Genomic DNA, 25,354 nt, shown 5'->3' with positions numbered 1-25,354 from the left:
TGGTCTTGGGATAAGATGTCACACTAATGGCAAAACTATGAGGCTGATCCCGTTGATCTTGTTGATAGCCACCGCGAATACGACTTGGTTTACTGCTACAACGTTTGCACTGACCACAATCCGAGCTTCTGTAATCATAATGATTATGATCGTGTTTTCGATATGTTGGTTTCCTTTTCTCTTCGCTCTTTTGTTGCTTAACCTGGGCATTGGGACAGCTAACAGTGGGATAGTCATAGATTTGAGGGACCTTTGGATGATCGGCACAATTGCAACCATCAATGGAATCCTCATCCTCATCACCATCGCTGATAGTTTCCTCTGCTCTCTTAATGTAGATCATTCCCGGTTTTCTACCACACTTGCGCTGGCTGTCTATATACTCATCAATGTCCACATTGGATGGTTGCACCACATGGAAATCTTTGTGTTTTCGACGAGTTTGACTTAAGCTTTCCTTTGTCGGTTCAACTATATGCCAATCATTTGGATCTGAGGGAAAATGATCGGAATGTTGTGTAAATACTAGACTACGGCGACATTTTTTTATACGTGGCTCAGCTACTCGAGAGGTGAGAAACCAATCGTTGCTGCCATGGGAATCACTACAGTGTTTCTTCCTTCTGGAGTACTCTCGTTTAGCGCGCTTCTTTTGCCTACGTTTTTCCCATTCGCGCTGGGCACGAGATTCTTTTTGTTGGGCAGCCAGACAAGGATATTCTTTGGCTGAATAAGTGGGAGAACGATAGCCATCACTGGCCACGGAAGTGTTGCTACAACGTCTGGCTAGGGAACAGCGTGTCCTACGTCCCGGAGGGGAAGATTTTCGCTTTCTCGGAACAGGACAGGAATTGCGTACCAAGCACGGAGACTTTGAGCGTGAGACACTACGTTGATATACATAGCGTGTGTTCAGTTTGGGTTCGGGTCCCTTGTAGTTTCTATATTGAATGCGTCTCTTTCGATAGGAGTAGGGCTCACGATGAATTTGTTCAACGTCCTCAACCGCAGAGGGCGTATTGGCAGTGCATCCAGTTTTCCTTTTTTTAATTCTTGGACATGACTTTTTACGACATTCCGTTTCCGTGTCCCTAGACGTGGGTGTGATGGAGCGATTTCTGCGATTTCTAAATGGCGACGCCTCCGTTTTGGATGTTCTTTTGGTTCTTTGAATACTTGAAGTTTCAGACTTTTGTCTTTTCTCCTTCTGACCTGACCAGAAATTAGGATCCCGAGGACAACTTAGCTTGCCATATTTACTGGTGGAGGATTCTCTTTTAAATGTCCTTTGTTGTGCTTTAGAATTCTTCTGAATCCTCTCCATTCCCAAATTTCTGGTCTCCTGTTGCGTCAAATTTGCTTCATCTTCTACTGTCAATTTACCTAGTCTGTCCTGGTCACTGGGAAGGCTCTCCAGTCGCCGAACACAAGGTCCATTTTCGGTCTTGTGACAAATTTGAGACCTTGGCTGATCACTATCGAAAAGATCATTCTCCTGCGTACGATTTTTTTGACTTTTTGCTTGACCAAAAGAAGTTCTTGACCACAGCCTGTAAATTGGGTAAGATGCGGGGTTTCTTTATAACCTTTGGATTACTGGAACTAACCGTTGGTGGCCTTTGCTTAGGTTGTATAAGGCCCGACCACATGTGCTCAACTTCCTTATCGTTTTCTCTATCGGATGCATAGGCTTTTCTATCCATTATGGTTCTACTTTTGCGCTTCATTTGGAGCTCTGTGGGATGACATTCGTTTCGAGCTGTCGAAAGGTAAGAGCTACGTAGAACCGCTTGATCCTCGGAGCAGGCGCACTCTGAAGAACTATCATCATCCTTTAGAGTCTTCTGTGACGGTGGCTTGGAATGCAAGTCCCTTTGTTTATTTGTGGACCAATAGTAATAGGAACTATGCTGTTTGGCATGATTACCTTTGAAAGTTGGCTTTGATTGAGTTAGTGCCACATTTTCTTTTGAATCATTTGTTGAAAGTTGGCTAGATCTTTGGCTACTCTGACTCGTGATACTTCCATGGCGCTTCTTCCTCTTCCCATTTGTTCCTGGTTGGAGTACACGATTTTCTTTTGACCAAAAGAGACGCGGCGCTCGACGTTTCTGTCTCTCTACAACGGGAGCTTGACTCTCTGCCAAACGCCTTTTAGCCTCGTTTCGTGTGCCATACGGGACTTTTGACCAATAATATGTATAAGGACGCCTGGTCTTGCATAGATGACGATTACGACAATCAATCTCGGCCAGACGAGTTCTCTCCTCATGACGTATATCAGGATCCACAGCAGACCAAAAATAACAATAAGGCGGTGGTTTCTTTCGCTTGCATTGACCTCTGATGACCTTGTGACAACGTCCATTCAATTTCCGATTCTCAGAATGATGTATAAATCCCGTGTAACCGTAGCCACATCTATTGAGTTTACGTTTTGGCGGCATTTCCACATCATTCTGTTCATACAGATCAGGTCGTTTGGAACGTTGTGCCAAAACACGTTGGGGACAACCAGCCACTTCATTGTAGAAACCATTTGAAGCTGGTCGCACTCTGTAGCCATAACACGCATTCTCGGCTTGCTCTTGCTGGTGATCTTTTTCAAGGGATTTGGTCCAATTACGCATATTCCAGGCATCATCATCCTCAGTGGTGGTGGCCACGCTAGTGCTGCGACTTCCATTTCTCCGACAACGTTGACGAGAGGAACATGATTTCCTCTTCCGATCACTCTCTCTTAAGATTTTACTTAGAGGACGATTCTCGAACTCTATAGAACGTGGATCCCTTGGGCACTTTGGACGTTTAGGACATATCAGCTTCTCACAGGGTCCCAGCTTTACTTTGGGCTTGGTTATGGGACAATAGTCTGTCATATCTGGAGCAGGTGACACTTTTCTCGGTGTTTCCTTTGCGGGCACATCATTACGACTGGCTACAAATATCTGATGAAGTTTTTCACGTGAGTCCTTTAGGCTTATTTGTTTTCTTTCGGGATTCGCATCATATAACAAGTGCAACCTTCTTGGCATCTTATCATCCGATATACCCTCCCTCTTGACCCTATCATTATTAAATTCACAATTTGGATCATAAATTTCATGAAGTCTGTATCTCATATCAGCTGTCTTTTCCTTTTCCAAATCGTTAACTAGAGCGTTTTTTTCCAAATAAAGAGCAGCACAATTTTCACATTTCTTCTTGGAATCAGGTAGGACATGTTTGCTGCTAATATCCTTCGAGTACTGACAATGTGGATCGTAGACTGCTCGTACATTCAATGGTTCGGTGGATTTCGGCTTTGCCTCACGAGCACAACAAAGAAATTGGTCACCATTGAGCTTTTCAATCTCATCGGGAGTTAGAGTACGCCGTGGACATGACATATTCTTGCAGGGAAACTCAACCGGAGCAGCTGTATCTATACCCGGACGCATGTGACGACTTTTGTTTGCCGCATCATATTTATAGTAGGAGAAACTTGGCTTTCCCGTAAGCATTTTACGTGGCAATTGATAAATGCGACTTTTTTTGTTCAACTTTTGCTGATATTTTTGCAAAAGGCAAAAAAACTCTGGTGATATCCGTCGGCCCTGGTAAAATGGCAACTCGGGCCTTCTCATCATTCTTTTGGCTACATGTCGTATGGGTACACGAAATTTATAACAAAATTTCTTTGTGCATGGTTTAAGTAAAGGTTTCTTTATAGTACCCATATACCATTCGATAGCCTTGTCATCCATATCATAATATTTGATCAAATTGTTTAGAGTTGGCGGCGGAATGGGTATATCTTTGGGTGGGGTATCAATGAATTTTTTGCCACCACAATTCCAAGACTCCAAGCATTGTCGGTCGCTGGTGAGGAAATTATAGTAAGATGTAGAGCTATTTTGATTATTTAACCGTTCGGCCTGTAGGGATCCCAACATTTTGCATTCATTTGGTTAATTAAAAAAACTAAAAGAATTTGAAATTGTTTCCAAAAATCAAAAATTCAGCTGACAACTAGATGAAAGCCTAACTGTGACCACAATCTCTGGATGGATTCAGGATGCTGCTAGATGGCTTCATGGTTCGGTTCTTTTCCATTTCACATACTTGCCTTAGACGATTATAGGCCATGAGTTCCAATCTTTGCCATCTTCTTTTCATACGCTTAATCAGAGGAGAGTCTGGAGCACGAGCCCCTGGCAGATGAAAGGACACCACGTTAAGATGGTCTTAATTAAGGTGTTGAGAACTTACCAATTTTAAAGAAATCACATACAGAACAATAACAATTTTTACCACATTTATCTAAATTATTTTGTTCAAATGTTTTTTGTTTCATGGAATTCCGATCCAGTGCTAAGCCTTCTCCTTCGTTTACCAAACATGGATCTGGTGCCAGAAAAGATGAGGAATCTCTGACATAACGCCGTATTTTTAGGGGTTCCAGCAGAGGATAGGTCCAATCAGTGGGATGGTTATCAATCCAATGTTTATAGAGCTCTTCCGTAATGGCAGGCAACTTAATGTTGGATAAATCGGTAATTCTCAGAATTTCCAAAACCGTTGGAAATTTATCATGATTAATTTTCATTGGAGTCTTGGCTTTTTTAGTACGTCTTAGGGGTGGAATTAATGATGCCTTTTTACCCTCGGCGACAAAATCACGTGGCGGCTTCTTAAATTGATAATCCTCACGTATGGCACATTGCTCGATATAGTGACGAATTTTCTCATTCAATTTGTCACGCTCCTCCATGGTGAATTTATCTCCTAGACTCTGTTTTGTACATATCTTGGATAGCCTCTCTCTGGCCTTAGCTTCTTCTTTATCTATCTCCTTGGCCACTTCATCCATGGACATAGCAGATCTTGATGAATGTTTCGATCCATTATCGTTCTCAGTTTCGGAATATGTACTTTCTGTTCCAATATGAACTCTGGGATAATGTGCGGTTTTACGTTTGCGATTACTGGCAGATCCTTTTCGATTGTCCTTTAAGCTCTGAATAGACGTGGGTGACTTTTCTATTTTTGAATGCACAGTTGACGAGTCCCACTTATGTTGTTTCTGTTTAGTAACAAATAAACTTTCTGTTGAACTTCCTAGAGTTCCAGCATCAGAGCTCAATGGCGTACAAGCACCAGGTGCAAACATCCTTTCTACTTCTTCTGTTTTATTTTTGATCGTGGTTGCTGGTGGTGCTGGTGGTTGGGGTGATGCTGCTGCTGATGTTTTTAATATATCATTGCTACTGATTAACATTCCAGAATCTACAGATTTCCGCAAACTTAATTGCGAAGCGTTATCCAACTCAACTTTTGTCGGCGTCTTACTTGAGCGTAGATAGGCAATGGAAGTCTTGGATCCAATTCTTTTCACAATCATTCGATCAGGCAAAGAATCCTTAATATACGATGAGAATTTACGCAATTTTATGCCGACACCAACACTGGGATTATCTTCCTTTTGTGTTGATTTCGGCTTAATGATTTCCTTCATTGACGATTTCTTGACGTCAATTCCACGATCATTTGACTTTGTTTTTGGCGCATACGTAAGATCTGGAGGCTTGTATCGGAATGGTCGACGAAAACTGCTGAATTGCCGAGGTTTACTTTCTGTGGTAGCCATCGATTGACTGGAATACGTTTTATATGGCGTAATTAAGTCAGGCTTATATTCCGCATACGCACTGTGGGCACCCAAACGAGAAATTCTAGCGACATCCTTTGAATCCGATAGGACTGTCTCATGAGCTAGATCTTTGATCTTTGAGTAGGCTTTTGACTTTGAGTGGTGCAGTTGCATTTTTGGTAGTCCCGGCCTATTACGCCTAAGTCTCAGCGGTGGTTCCCAATCTAATGCATCGCCAATCATACTTATTTGATCTATATCCTGAGATGCACTTTCTGCACTCTGCATGGAATTACGAACACGCTTCGATTTCCGATTGTGTGCCGGTAACCCGGATATAATTTTTGGATTCCTAACCCCATGGTGTTTCTTGATCTCATCTTTATGCTTGAAATGATGATTTATTAAAGGTATTTTGTGCATTCTGTGGAATGAAGATTGTGTTTTATGCAGCATCGTCTTTGAGACCGTATCCTTGATGATTTTTAAAGGTTCATTGATTCCCGACATATCATACATGCTCCTAAAATTTGGACGCAGTTCCGGTTTTAAGGCAGTTTTGCCACGCAACATTTTGCAAAATCTATGCGAGAACTTCGGCCGGACTTTTACTTGACTTTTTTGGAATCCCAAGAGATTGTCAAGTGGCATTCCGAACTCTTCATCATGTGGTTGAGTGGATTTTCGCTGAGGCTTAGCTGGTGTCTTCGATTTAGATTTAACTTTGGGTTTTTTATGCTTATCAGTTGGCATTTCATATCTGCTCTTTAAAATTGGATGATCTTTTGGTAGCTCAATATCTTTTAAAAGCTCCCTAAAAGATAAACCAGGCTTTTGTTTAACGACACTTTCAGTGTCCTTTTGAGTATCACCAATTTTCTCCTGATAGTCTCTTCGAGTCACTTGTCGCGGGTTTTTTAATGGCAAGGCATATCTACTCTGGAGGTTTGGATGAAACTCCGGAACTACAGCAGCTTCTTCTCGCAGCATTTTGGAAAATTTATAACTAAAATTGGGTCTATGTGATCTTTTCATAAAGTCATAAATGCCAAAGGGCGTTCTCAGGGAGCGGTTTATTGTCTTTTCCTTAGATTGCTTCTTTTTATCCACCGTTGAAGTAAAAGTATGCAGAAGAAATTTCTCCTCCATATTTTCACTCCATCGAGGTTTTTTCTCTTTAAGATCGGATAAAGATTGCGCATCGACTGATCGACGATATGGCGTTGGAACTCTATCGGTTAAGGACATTCTTCTGTTCCGTAGATTACTCTCCCGGATTAGTTTAAATCTTAGCATTCCTTCAAGTTTATGCAAAAATTTTTGTTTCTCCTCCTCCTCTTGTCGTAGTTTTTTAGCCTCGGCTTCTTTTTTAAGTTTGCGGTCGTGATCTAGGAGCCATGTAGGAGCTTCCAATGTCCTGGGAGTAGATCGACGTCTTTTAGTTTGTGCGCCTTCTTGTACTTCTTGATTGATCCTAGTTTTCTGTCTTATCGGAAGTTCCGAACCCGTCCATGGTACATTCGGTATTGGTGGTGCATCTATTTCTTGAACTTTTTTTGGCTTACGTCGTTTTCTGGGCTTACAACATATCTCATAGGCCAGCTCATCTGGCGTTTTCTTATGTTCTCTACAACCAAAGCAACATTGAATATCATTGAAAAGATTATCCAAATACCATAATATTGAAGAGCCTTTCTGTGAATTTGGTACTAGAAATGAATCCAAATAGTTTCGCATGGCACCACAAACACATTTTGAATTGAGAATTAAAGCTTTATTATTCTGTCGTAATAATTTACGATGATAATGATTTTTGGGCGAAAATATGTTTGGCATGGTTCGAAATTTTCTAATTTGCATTCAATGGGAACAATTTTTTTTCTCTTTTTTATTTTACAGAAAACACAAAGTACACTATATAATTTACAACATTTAATTACACTTATTAGAGTTCTCAGAAATGTTTACCGAAATATTACATTCCGATTGTTAATAAACTACTAATAAATAGATAAATAATAAATATATTAAGTTATATTTGTGAAAATTAACAATAAACTTAGTTATTTAGCTTTCATACAAAAATAAATTTTTAATGATAATATCAAGTCGGGCAAATATTCGGGATTCAAAAAACTTGGTAAAGCATTTTAAAAGAAAGCAAAACCTTGAGACTTTTCTCTTAAGTGTTTTTTAAATTAATCCGAATAAACTTGAAAGAGACTTTGTTATCGATCTCCTAAAAAATTATGAGTGGACATTATTTGGAAATTAGGTTTCTCATTATTTATAGTAACTTGCCGGATGTGAAGTGGACTAAAAAAGTTTACTTGTGCTTCAAAAGAGTTTAGTGGTCTTCCCTCAACTAAAATTTTTTGTTAGTTTGGTACTTTGTTCAGACTAAGTGGCCAAACAATCGACAAAATCCTTCATATGTCATTGGAATGTCTTTGAAGATTTATAGGACTTGGTTGACACCTGACTATTGAAAGGGCTGGCAAGATGTTCCAAACCAATGTGCGAGCCCTTTTAACGGTTTTCTGTTAAACTTTAACATTGCGTTAACAGAGCACAATAAGTGCACGCATTTCTAACGGCCACCCACCCCTTTCGTATACACCGCGTATTCTTCCTCATTGTCCTGCGCAAAAAAGTAAAAGTGAAAACCGAAACGAAACGAAAGAATATCTGGCCCTTGAAAAATTCGCATTGCTTTCAATTCATTAATAATGCATTGATTAATATCAAAAAAAAAAAAAGAAAAGATAAACAAAATAAAAACAAGCCCAGCCAGAGAGCGAATGAAGGCAGCGCATTGTGTGTCGTTGTCGTGTTGAGAAGGCTTTCGAGTGTGCAGAATTAACTGCTATCAAATTTTAAAAGTGAATTCTATGTGATGCGAATGTTGAAAGTGTTGTAATCTATAATTTGCTACACACATACACCGAGAAAGACAGAGACAGACAGACAGAGAGAAAGAGAGAGAGACGACTCAAGACGCCCCCGCATTGCCCTTGAAGCTTACTTACGTCTCTGTTGTATGTACATTCCATTTATATACACTTCTAAGTGGTAAAAAACAAGCGAAACAGAGAGACAGACAGAGAGAGAGCGAGAGGAGACACGATTCGATTTTTCACAACAAGACGTGAAAAGAAATTGATGATATTCATCTAAAAAAAAAAAACAAAAAAACGTTTAATATAAACTATAACTAAACCCTTGGATTTCATAATGGATGTGCTCAATCAGATACTAAGCATTAACAATGGCGGAGCCTATGGCGGGGGCAAAGCTGGCGGAGCCTTTGATCCCCTAACATTTGCCATGAAACCCCAAGTGGTCATACGGGGACTCTGCTGGGTAAGTGTTGGCCAGGGACTATAAAAACTTTTATAATTAAATGTCATAAACTCTAAATGGGAAAAGTCACCTTTTTTTTGTTTGTGGTGCGTCATTAATGTTTTACTGTATATAGAAGGTTGGATAACAGTAACCATTGAAAGCTGACCAAAGTTGACCATTATTTGTGCCAATTTCTTCATCTAAACTTGGCCTTCATTTCAAATTAGGTCACACACACTACTTTTGTTCGTGTGTGTGTGAGTGTGTGTTTGTACTTGAACTTCTGGTTTGTTGCACCTGTTTAACAAAGAAATCAATAACAAACAGAACAAAAGATTATAAATATGCATCCATTAGACTAATCCATTGTTCATTTAGCCATTAAATATTTACAATTTGAATTTGCTGTTAATGATTATTATTATTACTTTTTTTTGCAGCTCTTTTCCATTGTGGTCTTTGGTTGCATATCATCCGAGGGTTGGGTGGAAAAGGAGGGCAAGGAATATTGCCTTTATAATGGCGATGGCATGGCCTGTAAATATGGCAATACAATCGGTGTATTTGGATTTTTAGCCTCAATGGGTTTCATTGGCGGTGAATTCCTCTTCGAACGCATGTCATCGGTGAAGAGCAGGAAACGTTATGTCATGGCGGATATGGGTTTTTCAGGTACTCACTTAAAATTGCAATGGAGCATGCCAAAGAGGAGTTAACTCAAAGTGAAATTATCATAAAAAAGTTTATAGAGAACATGAATTACCATAGACAAAGTAATCACTAAAAGTCTGTACTTACACATGTCTGCAAACTAGTTTAGACGTTAAGGCAAATCATTCTTTAAGGGCTACAATTAAAGCCCATAAAATCTGTAAGCTAAGCTAATCCATGTTAATGCTAAGATATCTATCTATCTTTGTTAAATTTAGAATGTAGTCTATCAATGTTGTTCCTAGAAAGAGTATAAGTGGAATTATAAATAATAGGTTTTAGTTAAGATTTTAAGAAAGGCTTCAGTTTACATTTAAAATGAATCTAGAAGCCAGATTGCACATTGAGGGTACTAAAATGTTATAATGTTATAATTCTCCCCTAACAGGGAATGAAATATTAAGTTGCCGGATTTGGTCGTTATATTATAAAAGCTTTTATTTTGGCTATTCAAATATCCTTATAGTCTAGTAAGTCTATAAGAACATTTAAAAGCAAGTTTACATTTGGAAACAATATAAGAACTAGTTTATACTTTCAGACAGTTTCTGTGGAACGATTCTTCGATAGTAACTTTCGAATCTGCTAAAAGAGTATTTAGAAATGTGGCAAACCTTTACAAAGCGATGACATCACATCAAATACACACAATATAAGAGTATGCAAAGGAATTCAGTGCTTCAGGAAAACATAGAACATGACTTCATTTATAGCTAGTTCACTTGAAGAACTCTTCGCATTATTTGTCATATACAGAAGCATTAATTTGGTCTTTTACTTTTTAGCTCTCTGGGCCTTTATGTACTTTGTATCCTTCTTGTACTTGTGGTCACAATGGAGCTCAGCGCCCATGCCACCCTTGGGCATTGGAGCCGGCAGCATGAAGACGGCCATTGTATTCAGTTTCTTTTCGATCTTTACTTGGGTAAGTATTGGAAGAATCAAGTCTAAAAGGAAAATGTAAGCATAATTATCTTTCCCAGGGCTTGTGTGCTCTCATGGCATACAAACGTTTCCTGATCGGAGCTGGAGACGAGTTCACTTCAGCCTTTGAGACAGATCCAGCCAATGTAGTGCATCAGCAGGCCTATGGCTATTCTATGGACAATGATAATGAGCAATATAGCGCTTCACCTTTTGGCCAACCCCAGCAGGGTGAGTATTACTGAGATATTCCATTCAGATTGTTTTGGCTTAACTCACTCCTTTCTTTAGGCATGGATCACCAGTCTGGCATGGAATATCAGCAACCCACCTATTAAGGTAAAGGATAACCCACACGCCCAAAAATCCTCTCTTACACTCACACTATTTTGTAGTGCAAAAGAAATGGCAATATTGAAAAAGTTTTACACCAAAATATGAAAATATGTACTAACAAATGGATTATAGAAAACACTTTACACCGATATCGAACATATAATGCCACGCATTTGCTTTGATCAGAAGAAATAACAACAAAGAGAAAAGAAAACTAAAAAAACTAAATCCCTATACAGAATAAAAAATACATAATAATAATAATTTATAAGCCTAGCCCCTTAAGTTAAATGTGCAAGAGTTTTTTGTAGTGAAAATTTGTTGCAATAATAAATATATATATATATATTATATTATATATATATATATATATCTATAAACTTATATACATACATACATATATACCTGTGTATTGTGTACTCGATATGCTTTTGAATGTTGTTAGTTATTTAGTATTTATATATTCTAAAACAAAAAAACGAAAACCAAAAACCAATTTTATTTGTGCAAAACACAAACTGGCGGCCCTCTGGTCCTCTAGATATCCGCAATCTTAGCTCATGACAATAGCTTCTTCAGATTCCTTCGAAATGTTTTTTTCGCTTCTTTTTAGAGAAATTTACACAGACAAGAAATTACTACAGTAATCCCCCCACTAGTTCAACAGAACAGACTTCAAAACATATCCATTTAAGAAATTCCTCCTTCGAAAATACACACACGAAACCGTTCTATCCTTTCTTCTTTTTGCCGATATCTGATGATCAGTTTTTGTGGGCTTCTATGGAAAACAATAATAAAGCTAGAGCCAAAATAAAAACATATACACAAATATATGTAAAAAGTAAATTGTAAAAGGAAATTAAAACTAATTGTTATATGCCTAATGCTCATTAAGAAACAAAAAAACATAAAAGTATTTGAGATTTGAAATGAGATTTACTGCAGGAAAAATTTGACTTGGCAACCGAAACTTTGTCAAAAGGCTTTAATGCTTCAATCCCCCCATAAAACAAAAGTTAAATAATATAAACTATAGCCAAAAAGATTTGGATTTGTATAGTAAATATTGTAAAAAAAACAAAACCCAAGCAAAACGAAAAAAAGGAAATACATAAATTTGAAGGACAATTTACACTAGGTTAGTGTTGAAAGTGTTCGGCGAGTTACAAAACAATCTTTAATTCAAATATCAATGAATGTAAACATACTTATATATAGTATTTTGTTCAAGTATATATAAATACATCTGTATTTATATGTATATCTATGTGTTTTTCTTTGTGATTCAAGCCAGCTGTTATTGCAAACAAAAAAACCAAAAGAAGCGCAACCCACAAAACAACAGAAAAAAAAAAAAACAGAATTATTCTCAGTAAATATATATATATATATTATATATAATAAATATACAAAAATATATATTAATTATTCATGTAGAGTTCGTGTGCGTTTAAAAACAAAAAACCAAAAAAACAATTTATGTAATTATAAATTAATCATTCAGCAAACAAAATTTAAATAATATGTACACCACAAACAAACCGGTACAAAAATGGTCAAAAATTAAAAAAACAAAACTCATTTCTCCCTCACCTAATTGTGCGAACAATAAGAATGTAACAAACCAAACCAAAAAAACAAAAACAAACTAGAAACCAACAAAAATACTCCTACAGCAAACAGCAAAGAAAAAAAAAAAAAAAAGAGTTCCCCAAAAAGAAGTAATAAAACCAAAGAGAAAAAAAAAAACAAAACAAAAGACATTATATAATATATGACTATTAATATTTTTAAAAACCAAACTTATCTAAAAAAAAAATTGGAAAATTTCTTTACATATCTCTTATTTTTATTAGATTCGAGCACCAAGAATTTTTCTTTGAAATTCCAAATTTGTCATGTCACTAAATTGATTTAGGCCCATTTTGAAGCCAACTTTCTTTTGTCTGAATAATTGATTGTGGTATTGAATTTGATGCAGATTATCACAGAATATTAGCAAATGTTTGAATTCATCATCGTCGTTGGCAAAGGTCTTATGGAAATCGATCTATCAGAAGATATAGATATAGATCATATAGTTTAGCAGTCATTTTGGCTCACCTTGAACTGATCCCATTTTTCGAAATCACATATATATTTCTTTGATGTCGGGGCAACAGTATCATCTGGACTTGTGATGCCCAGTGGGGTCGTCGTGTAGGTTGGTGCCCCCTCAACCAAGCCCAGGCACATGCAGAAGGTGCAAATTTCAATGGCAAATAAGACACTTGAATTCATCTTGAGCGTTCGCCTCGCACTGGACTACGCGTGCAGTGTACCAAACTGATTTATAGTGCTCTGCGACTTGCGAATCCATAATTGTAATTGTTATAGATTCTATTTGCAGTCATTCAAATTGTTAGTTCTTTGGAATTCCTGATGAAAAGAAAAAGTTTATTGGTTCGTAGTCGAAACTTGTGATACTCTAACAATCAGTTGGCATATGAGGAAAATCTGTGCAGAGATGGGAACTGAGATACATGTGGATTTCAAATAATTTTAAAGTTAATAACGAAAAGTTTCTAATACATGTGAATGGATTGTGTATACATATATTATTAAAGTAAACCTGATTCATTTCTTATAGCTAAAGGTTTGTTTTTGCAGAAGGAAAGTCTTAACCGATATATATGGTCTTGAATATTCTGAATTTATCTGAGAGATTACACTCCAATCATCATATAAGGAAACCTCATATCTCCGAATATGCATATGTAGTTTTACTTACAAAAAAACCGTTCCCCTAGAGACCCTCAAAATACGGGAACCTCTATAATCCGAGAATTACAGGTTGACTAAAAATTTATTTTCCAAAACGTTCCTTAAAAAAACTTCCTATAACAACACTTTTGACTTCAGCGAAGAATCTTATCCCATAATCTTAGTCTAACATTCGTTAACCAAGAGATAGCTAAATAATGGAGAATCTGGGTCTGGATTTTGGGAGATGAAATTTTGAATTTTAGATGGGAAATTGTTCTTGCAAATCGAAATTTCTCATGTTTCCATTCATATAATTTCATGGACCTTATCCCATTTCTACTTATTCCCAGTAAAAAAGTAAACAGAAAATTTTATATTTTATACAAAAAATGTGAATGAAATATTTATTTAGTGTAACATTTCTATAATATGGAGGGGGTTCAATCTTATTGACTCTCTTACTAGAAAACTAGAGTAACAAAATTGTAAATTCGATCGAGGGTTCATCACTACATAACTAACACATTGTTTGCTCTACAATATGGGGTAACTGCATTCACTGGCAATGCCGCAATAATCACCAGCATTACGTGGCAAGCGCATGAAACCGCCCTCGCCCCAATTCTGTGAATAGGAATTCTTAATTATCCAATAGTCCCGTCCATTCTCAGTGCCATAGCCGACGACGGTGACCGAATGATTAACTTCACCCTGATTGCATTCATCGTCCTCATAGATACCGCCATGATATTGTGAAAATGAAATGGTATCAGCATTCATGGAGCAAGCCAACGGACCCAGTGTGGCAATCACTTCCTTCATTTTTTCCTCGTCACCAGGCGTGATGGTGGCATAATCACGGATTTTCACAATACTTTCACGTGGCGGTATGCCAGCTGTTTGATTCTGTTTGCAAGTCATTTCAGTCTGCGTGTAAGGATATTTCTTGGCCAGCGTAACACCATGATCACGTATGTACTCGAATCCGTATTCCTGGAAACCACCATCGCAGCCCATATTACCATAATCATCGGCACAGTCGACCAGATCCTGCTGAGACAAGGATACTAAGACAGAGGTACGACGAAACAGATGACCCTCCAAGGCGCCGGTTGTGGCAAATGACCAACAGGAACCGCATCCAACACCCTGGTATCCGGGAGGTGTTACACCCCCCTTCTCACGCCAGTCAAAGGAATCGGGTAGATTATCTGTGATGTGTTGATTGGGCGCAGTCACAAAGTTAATATGATCTGAGACGAATTTTCTGTGAAATGAAAAGAATAAGAGCCATTTAAAACATTTAGAGTATACTTAAATTTTAAATAGTTTGACGTAAGTTTAAGTAAGTTTAGGTAAGTTCAAGTAAGTTTAAGTATGTTCAGGAATAGTTAAGTTTATCACAATGTTACAGTCAAAAACCTGTAGTGTCATAGGAATAAGTATACAGGTTTTAGCTGAAAATTTTTTTTAATTTGAAGGCACTTAAAAATTAAAAAATGGAAGTGTTTCCACATTTCGTTTATTTCATTTAGGTTAGAATAAGTCTATCTGGATCTCTACTTAAGTTAAGACAAAAAAGGGTAATATCTTAGTAAGTGGTAAAAAATTGTAGACAGGTAAGTATAAATATAAAAATCTATTCAATAAAATTAATGGAATGGAATTAACCTCTTTAATCCATAAAAAAAGAAAGAAAAAATAAAAGATCGTCCAATGTTTGGTAGTGTTTTAGCTATTCACCTCTCTCCAAGTCTCTTGTATATCTTTTATTTAAATAAATATGTAAATCTATTCATTAATTTGGCATCATCTAGTTAATTAGCTTTTACGTTAACGAAAGTTACCTAATAAGAAAAATTTCCGTGTGAGTGTCAGGCAAATAATAATTACAAACAAATTTAGATTACTTAATTAGTCACTACTAATTATCACTCAATAAAACCCGAAAACGTGCGAGAGACGACAATTAGATTTCTCTAAGAATTCATAACACTTCTTATCAACCACCAACGAAATTATCTTCCTTAAGTTTGTGAAAGATTTTCGACAACATCGTAAAAAAAATAAGCATACTGACGTAACATCACATAAAGCATTGATGTTGGCTACATATTTCCATGTTTCCCAATAATTTACGACTTATGCTGTGGGTATTTATTGACACATTTGACTATTTTAACGCATCATATTTGGGCCGTCTTTTAGGTAGGCCCAAAACGAGTTTATGCTTTTTGTTCATTTGATTGAATATCTGCTTTTAACCGGTTAATTTTATAAATTATGCGCTAAATTTGACTACGTTTTTGCGACTCTTTTTGAACTTTGTCAACCGTTAAGGCTTTAAGTCAATTCTGGCTAAAATGGTCATGGGAATCACCGAAAAGTTCTACTACCAACAGAGATTAAGCCAAAAACTAAGCAGATACATTTCTGAATGTTTCGTTGGAAAGTTTTTGGCAACTTTTTTAGAACTTTTGGGATTTTAAGTCGACTTATCACGAATGAGTATTAGCCAAGTGTAATGACTTAAACATTTACGTTTATTGCATTGCTAATACATATATTAATACTTACTCGCCACCGGTGGAGACTTTTGAACCCAAAAGTGTGGATATCTCTTTATTGGTCATGTCAGCCAAAGTATTGAGGGTCAAACGATAACCACCCACACCAATATCAGCATTTTTATTAGTCAAATCAATCAATGCTTTTTTAGCACCAAAAATACTCTCACGATAGAGACGTTCCGCATCGCTGTATACTTTGCCTGTCTGCTCCAAGAAGTCGTCAAAGGTATTAACGTCACAAAGTTTGGGAAATGATTGTAAGCCTTGCGATGACACAGCATCTAAGCAAGCCAAAAGCAAAAATGGCAACAGCAAGAGTGGCAACTGCATCTAAGAGAAGGCAAAAAAACAAAAGTGGAAAGCGTGTTAAGTAATACTTTCCAGGTAAGGCAGGTGTCGTCGTCTAGAAACTGTGTTTATCAATTTTAACGACTCATCTATCATTGGGTCTCCCCACATGTTTGGGCGTTGCCATTATGAGAGGGCTACGCATGGCTCAAGCCAGAGGCGTACTCTCGGGGGGAAAACTAAGGAATATTTGCTTTCCCGAGGAACACTAACTCCACCACTGAACACCATAAGTGATTGGCTCACAGCATATGTTTTATGATCGGTCATTATCATTTTTAATTATTGCCATTCGATTATGGTATTTCACACAAATATTTACATAAAATTGCTACACTTTCTGTCTGTTAAATTATTTCTCCATTCATTTCTTTTTCTCTCCCTGTCTCTCTCTCTATGTCTTTGTCTCACTGATTTATTTGTTTCTTGTGTTGATTTGATCTTTGATTTATGATCATCTGCCCTTGGCGAATTAATCACTACGCGGAAAAGAAATTTCACTTTCAATAGCATAGTTAAAGACCTCCGTATTTTGAATGAAGCTTGTAATCATATGTATGTATCAATTGATAGGTGGGTGAAAGGCACCGACACAGAGATCGAGAGCCAGAGTGTGGAGACCGACGGCACATGCGTTAATCCACGGGATATCATTTGTGTGTTCATCATTTTTGATTGCATTTATGCAATTTTCTTCTTGTTTGTTGATTTTCACTGTGTAATGGCTCATAATTGGAACTTTACAGAAATAAACACAAACACAAATACACACACTCTTGAAGGCAACAACACACATAATTGTTGGCTTAATCACCTTTTTGTTTTGAATAACACCTGAACAGACTCTTCCGTGTGTAAGTCTCAAAGACTTGGCGGGTTATAAGCGGAGCTCGGTCCAGACGCTTTGGTTTTATATGTGATCTGATGCGAAGTGAAGTGAATGAAGAGCCCACAGACCCTAAAAACCTGATCACTGATGGGTTACAGGCAAGTAGAAAATGAAACTTGAACGAAACCACGAGGGCAGACTAGGAAGTAATTATCTTGTGAGACATTCTAATTTCTGTCATTAACTTCACTTTATTTGTAAAAGTAAAAAGTAAAACAAAGAGATTTTGGAAAAACCAATTAGAATGTTAAAACAATTTTACATTTTCTTGTCGTTAACAATTTTAAGAATATTTCTCTAAAAGAACATTTCTCCCAACAAAACACTAAGTTTAGTTTAGGATAACACTAATTTGTATGGGTAGAAGCTAAAGCTTAAGACAATTTTCTGGTAATTGATATATACCTTATCAGAACTCTATTTCCACCTGATTTTTACTGTCGGGACTAAGTATTTATTCTTATAATGAAAAACTGGAAAAGAAAGTCCATTGGTTAAGAAATAACAAGTTGTGGAAAAATTATCAAATCCAATCAGAATTTGTTTATTAGCAATAGCCAATTCTATCGGTCAATGTGTTTATTTGGCTAGTTTTCAATCTGCCCTCGAAATTTCATCTTTCTTTTTATAGCTTTCTGTTTTGTTTTTGGGGGTCCAAATGGTTTTCCTATACGGTCATTTGGATTGTTATATTTTACATATGTATCTCATGTGTTTTTAGTCATCTATCAAATATATTGGTTAACTTTTTTTTTTTTTTTTTGTGCTGGGCCATCTTCACGTAAGTATGTTAATTGGCTCTGGTTTATGTTTTAATGTTGGAATATGTTGGAATATATATGCGATAGCAAAACGTACGATTTCTAAGAGTCACAGGTGTGCGACTTGTACTATATTGCATAAGATATTAATAGGGAAACTTTCATTTTGTGTTGTTCTTTTAAATATATTACTAAAATGGGATCAAAGTTTGATATCAATAACTATTAATGTTAAAATATGTTAAAAGGTTAAAAGGTATGGTTAAAATTTAGGGATTTTTCGATCTTTACATCTTCCCGTTTCTCAGAATATTGAACTTAAACGAAAAGCTAAGTATAAATACAGCTATATTATCCATATACAGATATCTAATACTATCCATTAATATTATAATTTAAGTACAATTTATATTTATCTATACATCTATTGTAATTATATTTCTATTCATAGCTATTAATTATAATCGTAATCGTAAAGTTTTGCTTCTCAGTTTTTCATAATTTTCTTCGTTAAACTTTTGGAAATTGTCAGACAAAGTGGATAAACAAAATTCTTATTATTGTTATTTTTAACACTAAAATTCATGAGATTAATTTTATCTTTGAACTTGAATAAGTAACTCATATCTCTGTGCCGAAATAAAAGTTATCACTTGTCATATTAAAGTTTTCCTATCTAATTGTAGATAGTTTGAAAAATTAGTCATATCCATTGCCACACCTTTGAGTTTTACAAAAGAAATTTAGCAATATTTATGATCTAAGTAAATATGCCTAATCATTATTACAATTGAGCCACCATACAACGATGACAACAACAACAACAACAATAATAGTAATAATAATAATAATCATATGCATAGATAGACTCACACCTAGTTAGCCTGTGTCGTGGTCTTTTACGATTCCAACTATAGGCAACTGGGTCAGTGGAAATTTCAAATTAACAGAGACGCGAGAGAAGACATTTGGACAAAGTCTTCAGGTTGAAAAATGGCCAGAAGGTAAACAAAACGCACCCAGGGATGAGGAGAGACGTCTGCTTGTTTGAATGAAAGATCGTTCAACCTCTATTAGATGCTTTGTCTGGTCAATTGAGATGCGAAAACTGAAAAGAAAATTCTGCATATTTGCACTTTTCCAACCAAACGCGAAAAGTCGGAAAAACGAAAGTATATAAAGCCTAAGAGAGAGAGTCCATACTAATTAGTTGAAGCTTAGATTTCGACATGTTCAAGTTGCTTGTTTTCTGTGTGTTCTTCATGGTGATGGGTATAGGACATGGTTTCAATCATGGCCAGAGTTTGAAGGACTTTGATGACTATACGGTAAGGGTTTGAAATTCCTTTTCGAGACTGAAATTCTTTTGAACTATTTGCTTTGCAGAAACTATATGATAAGCTGTATACGAATACTTCGGTGCGCACATTTGCCAATTACAATTTTATCAATAATCGAAATCATATTGCCCAGCATAATGCTCAAGAAGAACGGAAACAAAGCACTTATCGCGAGGCAGTCAATCAGTTTTCGGATTTAAGTTTACATCAGATTATTAACCTCTTCCCCAAGGCCGAATATACAGTTGCAGCTCAAAACGCTACTCCCACTGCTACTACAGTACCAACGGATACTGAGTATGACATTATCATGGGTATGGGTATGACCATTGACGTGGAAGATCAGGGCACTCAATGTAGTAGTAGTTGGGCCTATGCCGCTGCCAAAGCCATTCAGATTCTGAATGGCATTCAAACAGCAGTATTAACACCTGAGGCTCTGTCTGCCCAGGAATTGATTGACTGTGCCGGCATGGGCACAGGATGCTCTACACAGAATCCTCAAACTGCTTTTGACTTTTTGAAGCTAATTGGTCTTACCACTGCCGCGGCTTATCCTAATAATAATGGACTCGCAACTCAGGGCGTATGTGCGACTGATCAAATGATGACTGGGATTAAATTAGCCACCTACTCAACAATCAAAGATGCAGATGACATTGCCCTCAAGCGTTTTGTATTCAACAATATACCCGTAATAGTAGAGTATAATCCGGATACCTTTGGCTTCATGGAGTACAGCAGTGGAGTCTATGTACCACCAAAGAAAACCAAGGCAATCGGCTCTCAATTTTTGGTCGTTGTCGGTTACGGTCATGATACCGATTTGGACTTGGACTACTGGCGCTGCTTGAACTCTTTTGGCACTACGTGGGGTGAAAATGGTTACATCAGGATTATACGCAGCGCTAAATATCCTTTAGCCAAGAAAGCCATTTTTCCCAATACATTGTAAAGAAGGATGTTTGTTTGTTTTTCAAAAGAGTTCTTATAATTGTTTCGACCATTTATTATTTCAAACTTTTCATTAATCAAAGTCTAGTTAATTTATTTATTCATATTACCAATATGTATTAAACTTCATTTTGTACTATTAACTAAGTCAAAAAGGTTTTTTTTATTGAAAGGATGTTTAAACGAAATAGATAACTTTAAAGGTGAGATTAGATTATAACCCTACAAGGTTTCATGAGATGTTTGTGCAAAATAATAGATAGATCAGTTCAAGATTATTACCTTGTCGACTTTATAAACTCATTACTGACTCAAGAGGAAAATAATCATAAACAAAAAGTACCTGATTTAAATTGGATCATATAGAACAAATTTCACTGAAGTCCTAGAACAAACTACAAACATTTTTTTGCTAATATTTAGAGTTAACACATTTTCCATAATTTTCCATGAAATTCAGCGCAAACATTTGGATTGAGCCAAAACCTTTAATGATTGTAGATACCACTTCCATTTGAGAAATTATTCAAGTCAGTCCACTGCCGAAGAATTCCCTTTAACAACTGCTTTTGAGCTAGTTAGAAAAACATATTAAGATGTCTTGTCAAAGTCTTCAAATAGAAAATGATTAGAAGACAAACAAAATTAACCCAGATGAGGTAAGTTAAAAGAGGGCTTATCGTCAAGACCATGACGGTGAAGAGAGCCACCAAAGTTTATTAGCCGAATGATTGGCCAACAAAGTGTGAATTTCGTAGATGATGTTAAACCAAATTCTATTTGCACTTTTCTTGCGAAAGTTTTTTTGGACATTATGTATTTACTTGAGCAATTAGAATGAAAAAGACTTCTTTTCGGAACGTATATAAAGCCCATGGTAAAGTGGTTTATACGAAACAGTTTGAGTTGAGATTTTGTCATGTTGAAGTTGGTGTTTAGCATTGTGGTTGGCTTTGTGATCGGAGGACATGGCTTCAATCATGGCGCGGACTTGACTGCCTTCGAGGCCTATGTGGTAAGTACTTTTTGAAATACCTTCTCCGCTTCACTATATTTTTCTTGCTTTTCTAGAAAGCTTTTAATAAAACTTATGCCACCACCTCAGCGAGGACTTTTGCCAATTACTATTATATTTATAATCGGAACCAAGTTAATCAACATAATGCCCAGCAAGATCGAAATCGTACCACATATCGCGAGGCAGTGAATCAGTTTTCGGATATACGTCTAATTCAGTTTGCTGCATTGCTGCCCAAGGCTGTCTATCCAACTGTGTCCCATGCTTCGGTTGCCGTTGATACAACCGATCCGGTTAGCGAAATTGACATTATTTCGGATCTGGGAATGAATGTGACAGTGGCCAATCAGGGCACAAACTGCAGCAGCAGTTGGGCTTATGCCACAGCCAAAGCCATTGAGATCATGAATGCAATTCAAACTGGAAACCTGAATCCTCTAACCTTGTCTGCCCAGGAGTTGTTGGATTGCGCTGGCATGGGCACTGCCTGCACCACACAAGTCCCACAAATAGGCTTTGATTATTTGACGCAATACTCGAATCTTCTAACCGACGTAGCGGAATACCCAAATAATAATACCCTAAAAACGCAGGGCATGTGTTTACCCGATCAAATCTCAACTGGAGTTCAATTGGCCACCTATTCCACAATCGCCGACGGGGATGATGACAGTTTGCAGCGTTTCGTATCGAATAACATACCCGTAATAGTTGAATATAATCCGGCCACCTTTGGCTTCATGCAGTACAGCAGTGGAGTCTATGTGCCACCCACTAGAATCAGAACAACTAGTTCCCAATTCTTGGTGGTTGTTGGATATGGCCATGACACGGATACGGGTTTGGACTATTGGAACTGCTTGAACTCCTTTGGCACTACGTGGGGTGAGAACGGTTACATCAGGATTGTGCGCAGCAGTAGTTATCCTTTAGCCAAGAATGCCATTTTCCCGAATACCTTCTAAATATAATAATAATTTTAACCTGTAAATTTATATTTATTTATACAATAACTCATTTATTAAAATGACTTCTTCAAATTGATATTAGAATCTTTCTCATGTTACTCTAACTTGAGAATATAGAAATTAAAAGCCTAAGTCCATAGCTCAAAAATTTCATTTCAACTCCAACAAAATCTATCAAGCGATTATTGATTAAATTTGCCAAGCGAAATACTTTTCCATAGGCCCAAAACCATAGACCATCCCTCTGATTATGATTTTTTTTTTAAATTGCTTAGAGATATGAGGTTAAGGTAAGGTAAAGGCGAGGAGCTTATCGACAACATTTATTAGATAGGGTTAAGTAAAAGGCGACTTCAGTATTCCATTATCTAAATTCCAATTGCACTTTTTTTTGCGAAAGTATTATCGGATCCACATTACGTATACTTTTCTAATCGGAGACAGAACCCCTATATAAAGCCTCTGGCAAAAACAGTTTGAAATGAAATTTCGCCATGTTGAAGTTGGTGTTTTGTTTGGTTTGCTTTGTGGTTGGTGGCTACGGATATACAGACCAGGATATAGCAGATTTCAATAATTTTATTGTAAGTAAGGACTTACTTGTCGAGGGACAAGTAGTAAAACTATTAAGCAGTTCTAATCGAAAACTTTTCAGATTGATTTCAATAAAACATATGCCACCACCACAGATCGGGACAATGCCAATTTCTACTTCATCTACAATAGAGACCAAGCCACTGCGCAAAATAATCAAGCCGATCGGAATACAAGTAGCTCTCGCCAGGCAGTAAATCAATTTTCCGATATTCTAATACATTTTGCTGCTTTGCTACCGAAGTCTGTATATCCAAATGTATCACATGCTTCGACTCCTGTGGAAACTCAAGATGCCCTTCCCGAAGTGGATATTATCGCAGATATGGGTCTGAACATTACGGTTGAGGATCAGGGCGTTAGTTGCAGTAGCAGTTGGGCTTATGCCACAGCTAAAGCCGTTGAAATATTGAATGCATTGCAAACTGGAAATCTGAGTCCTCAATCCTTGTCGGCCCAGGAACTGATCGATTGCACTAGCGTGGGCACAGGATGTACCACACAAGTTCCTCAAGTTGGCTTTGAATATCTCACACAATATTCGACTATTCTTAGTCCAGTTGACACCTATCCGAATACGAATACCGCTACCAATCAGGGTTTCTGTTTGCCCACACAGATTACGGGAGATGTTCGCCTGGCTACCTATGCCACAATCTCAGATGGAGACGATGACTCATTGAAACGTTTCGTATCAAACAATATTCCCGTGGTGGTAGAGATTAATCCCGCCACCTTTGGCTTCATGCAGTACAGCAGTGGAGTTTATGTCCCAACTACTCCAAAGGCAAAGAGCTCTCAATTCTTGGTTGTTGTCGGTTATGGTTATGATGCAAACTCTGGCTTGGACTACTGGAAATGTTTAAATTCCTTTGGACCTACGTGGGGTGAGAATGGTTACATTAGGATTGTGCGCAGCACCAAATATCCCATGGCCAATAATGCTATTTTCCCTAATACCTTTTAAGCCATGTAAAAATATTAAAAGTTTGCCAAAGCAATTAAAGTATTGAGCGTGTATTGTTGGATTTGGAACTGTAACAAGGGAAAGGGATTTTAAAATTTTGGAAAGTCCTTGTGACATATATTTGTATAGAAAAAATCATAATCATCGATGCAAATTTTTATGGTACAAATAAACAAAACTGTAGAAATTTGTTAAAAGCAATGAGTTCTTTTCCAACTAATTGCATACTTAAAGGGGTCTGGTTTATCCGCCTATGGTTAATTAATCCCATAAAAGTTCGTATACTTCTTTTTAAAGTACTTCTCTCATCCCAGGGAAGAATACTTTAGCCATCATTAATAGACCACAATGATTCTGAAAGATTCATTACTTTTAAAGACATTAACATATTCGGATTAAGTACTTCTTGAGTCCAAAGTTTTCATATTATTCTTAAATATATTGAAATCGCACTAAATTTTCCTTTAAGAGACCAAGAATCAATAATTTTGTAAGGGGTTTCATGCAAATTTTTGAAGACAAGTATTTTTTGTGTTTTAATCAATTTCTAATTCCTCGATTATATCTCCATTACATCGGTTATTAATTTTAATGCATTTTTTTAGTTATTGAATAAAGAATTTGGATGGTTTAGTAAATGTAGGCTCTATAAATAGTCATTAGTGTAGTAGGAGTTACTTTAAATATTGAAAACTTTTGACCATCTTCCAGTCCAGAACCTAAGAAGAGAGTAAGTGAGTCAACTTAACTCTTGATTATTGAGTAAGTGAGCGATTCAGAATGTGAGTGGACCATTGAGTGAGTAAATGAACTTATTCACTTACTAAATACTAAGACTTCAATATATCGTAAACGACTTGAATGTTTGAGTTAATGTGAGTTGATAGTTGGAATCAATATCGAATGAAAGTTAAATAGATTATTGACTGGATTTGCCAGGCCAAATACTTTTCCATAGGCCAAAATGTAGACCATCCCTCTGATTATGATTGTTGTTTTTTTTACAGAGATATGACAATGTTTCGGCAAATAGAAAAAGGTAAACAAAACTTAAAGGCGAGGAGCTTATCGACAACATTTATTAGCTAGTTGGTTCGTTGGTTATCAATGGGTTAAGTAAAAGGCGAATTCAGTATTCTTTTATCTTTATAAACATAAAATTCTAATTGCACTTTTCTTGCTAAAGTATTAATGGATCCAAATTATGTTTACTTTTCTAATCAGAGACAGAACCCCTATATAAAGCCTC

At 36.8% G+C, this 25,354-nt stretch overlaps 7 protein-coding genes across 7 annotated transcripts; 4 read left to right on the top strand and 3 right to left on the bottom strand.

Annotated features, from left to right (window-relative positions):
• Positions 1-823: 823 nt before the first annotated feature.
• Positions 824-4,010, bottom strand: LOC137577089 (uncharacterized). Its single transcript, XM_068290468.1, has one exon. It carries the CDS (start codon positions 3,933-3,935, stop codon positions 1,488-1,490), a length of 2,448 nt encoding a protein of 815 aa, XP_068146569.1. The 5' UTR covers positions 3,936-4,010; the 3' UTR covers positions 824-1,487.
• Positions 4,001-6,892, bottom strand: LOC137578010 (uncharacterized). The gene is made up of 2 exons (XM_068291640.1): positions 4,252-6,892; positions 4,001-4,193 (listed from the first exon to the last, which is right to left on the bottom strand). Exons 1-2 carry the CDS (start codon positions 6,878-6,880, stop codon positions 4,024-4,026), a joined length of 2,799 nt encoding a protein of 932 aa, XP_068147741.1. The 5' UTR covers positions 6,881-6,892; the 3' UTR covers positions 4,001-4,023.
• Positions 6,893-8,263: 1,371 nt separating this feature from the next.
• On the top strand, positions 8,264-11,048 carry Syngr (synaptogyrin). Its single transcript, XM_068290225.1, has 5 exons — positions 8,264-8,995; positions 9,418-9,649; positions 10,474-10,613; positions 10,672-10,843; positions 10,904-11,048. Exons 1-5 carry the CDS (start codon positions 8,867-8,869, stop codon positions 10,948-10,950), a joined length of 720 nt encoding a protein of 239 aa, XP_068146326.1. The 5' UTR covers positions 8,264-8,866; the 3' UTR covers positions 10,951-11,048.
• A 3,088-nt stretch (positions 11,049-14,136) lies between these two features.
• On the bottom strand, positions 14,137-17,448 carry CtsL2 (Cathepsin L2). Its single transcript, XM_068290766.1, has 3 exons — positions 17,429-17,448; positions 16,274-16,596; positions 14,137-14,963 (listed from the first exon to the last, which is right to left on the bottom strand). The coding sequence occupies exons 2-3, from the start codon at positions 16,594-16,596 to the stop codon at positions 14,231-14,233; spliced, it is 1,056 nt and encodes a 351-aa protein (XP_068146867.1). The 5' UTR covers positions 17,429-17,448; the 3' UTR covers positions 14,137-14,230.
• Positions 17,449-19,493: 2,045 nt separating this feature from the next.
• On the top strand, positions 19,494-20,559 carry LOC137578005 (uncharacterized). Its single transcript, XM_068291633.1, has 2 exons — positions 19,494-19,592; positions 19,651-20,559. Exons 1-2 carry the CDS (start codon positions 19,494-19,496, stop codon positions 20,557-20,559), a joined length of 1,008 nt encoding a protein of 335 aa, XP_068147734.1.
• A 918-nt stretch (positions 20,560-21,477) lies between these two features.
• Positions 21,478-22,541, top strand: LOC137578003 (uncharacterized). Its single transcript, XM_068291632.1, has 2 exons — positions 21,478-21,573; positions 21,630-22,541. Exons 1-2 carry the CDS (start codon positions 21,478-21,480, stop codon positions 22,539-22,541), a joined length of 1,008 nt encoding a protein of 335 aa, XP_068147733.1.
• A 495-nt stretch (positions 22,542-23,036) lies between these two features.
• LOC137576957 (uncharacterized) lies at positions 23,037-24,141 on the top strand. Its single transcript, XM_068290306.1, has 2 exons — positions 23,037-23,128; positions 23,200-24,141. The coding sequence occupies exons 1-2, from the start codon at positions 23,039-23,041 to the stop codon at positions 24,103-24,105; spliced, it is 996 nt and encodes a 331-aa protein (XP_068146407.1). The 5' UTR covers positions 23,037-23,038; the 3' UTR covers positions 24,106-24,141.
• Positions 24,142-25,354: the final 1,213 nt, after the last annotated feature.

Source organism: Drosophila tropicalis, unplaced genomic scaffold (assembly GCF_018151085.1).
Source record: "Drosophila tropicalis isolate 14030-0801.00 unplaced genomic scaffold, ASM1815108v1 contig_593, whole genome shotgun sequence".
NCBI classification, from domain to species: Eukaryota; Metazoa; Arthropoda; class Insecta; order Diptera; family Drosophilidae; genus Drosophila; species Drosophila tropicalis.
Note: the sequence above shows the minus strand (reverse complement) of the source record. Positions and strands in the feature narration are given on the sequence as shown.

What these genes read in the sequence shown, in the direction of transcription:
- LOC137577089 (XM_068290468.1), bottom strand. Translation starts at nt 3,935, where the DNA reads ATGTTGGGATCCCTACAGGCCGAACGGTTAAATAATCAAAATAGCTCT.
- LOC137578010 (XM_068291640.1), bottom strand. Translation starts at nt 6,880, where the DNA reads ATGTCCTTAACCGATAGAGTTCCAACGCCATATCGTCGATCAGTCGAT. An exon ending in ATGTGATTTCTTTAAAATTG is followed by an intron (nt 4,194 to 4,251) that starts GTAAGTTCTCAA and finishes TTCATCTGCCAG; the next exon opens with GGGCTCGTGCTCCAGACTCT.
- Syngr (XM_068290225.1), top strand. Translation starts at nt 8,867, where the DNA reads ATGGATGTGCTCAATCAGATACTAAGCATTAACAATGGCGGAGCCTAT. An exon ending in TCATACGGGGACTCTGCTGG is followed by an intron (nt 8,996 to 9,417) that starts GTAAGTGTTGGC and finishes TTTTTTTTGCAG; the next exon opens with CTCTTTTCCATTGTGGTCTT. An exon ending in TCTTTTCGATCTTTACTTGG is followed by an intron (nt 10,614 to 10,671) that starts GTAAGTATTGGA and finishes TATCTTTCCCAG; the next exon opens with GGCTTGTGTGCTCTCATGGC.
- CtsL2 (XM_068290766.1), bottom strand. Translation starts at nt 16,596, where the DNA reads ATGCAGTTGCCACTCTTGCTGTTGCCATTTTTGCTTTTGGCTTGCTTA. An exon ending in AAAGTCTCCACCGGTGGCGA is followed by an intron (nt 14,964 to 16,273) that starts GTAAGTATTAAT and finishes TTCATTTCACAG; the next exon opens with AAAATTCGTCTCAGATCATA.
- LOC137578005 (XM_068291633.1), top strand. Translation starts at nt 19,494, where the DNA reads ATGTTCAAGTTGCTTGTTTTCTGTGTGTTCTTCATGGTGATGGGTATA. An exon ending in AGGACTTTGATGACTATACG is followed by an intron (nt 19,593 to 19,650) that starts GTAAGGGTTTGA and finishes TTTGCTTTGCAG; the next exon opens with AAACTATATGATAAGCTGTA.
- LOC137578003 (XM_068291632.1), top strand. Translation starts at nt 21,478, where the DNA reads ATGTTGAAGTTGGTGTTTAGCATTGTGGTTGGCTTTGTGATCGGAGGA. An exon ending in CTGCCTTCGAGGCCTATGTG is followed by an intron (nt 21,574 to 21,629) that starts GTAAGTACTTTT and finishes TTGCTTTTCTAG; the next exon opens with AAAGCTTTTAATAAAACTTA.
- LOC137576957 (XM_068290306.1), top strand. Translation starts at nt 23,039, where the DNA reads ATGTTGAAGTTGGTGTTTTGTTTGGTTTGCTTTGTGGTTGGTGGCTAC. An exon ending in CAGATTTCAATAATTTTATT is followed by an intron (nt 23,129 to 23,199) that starts GTAAGTAAGGAC and finishes AAAACTTTTCAG; the next exon opens with ATTGATTTCAATAAAACATA.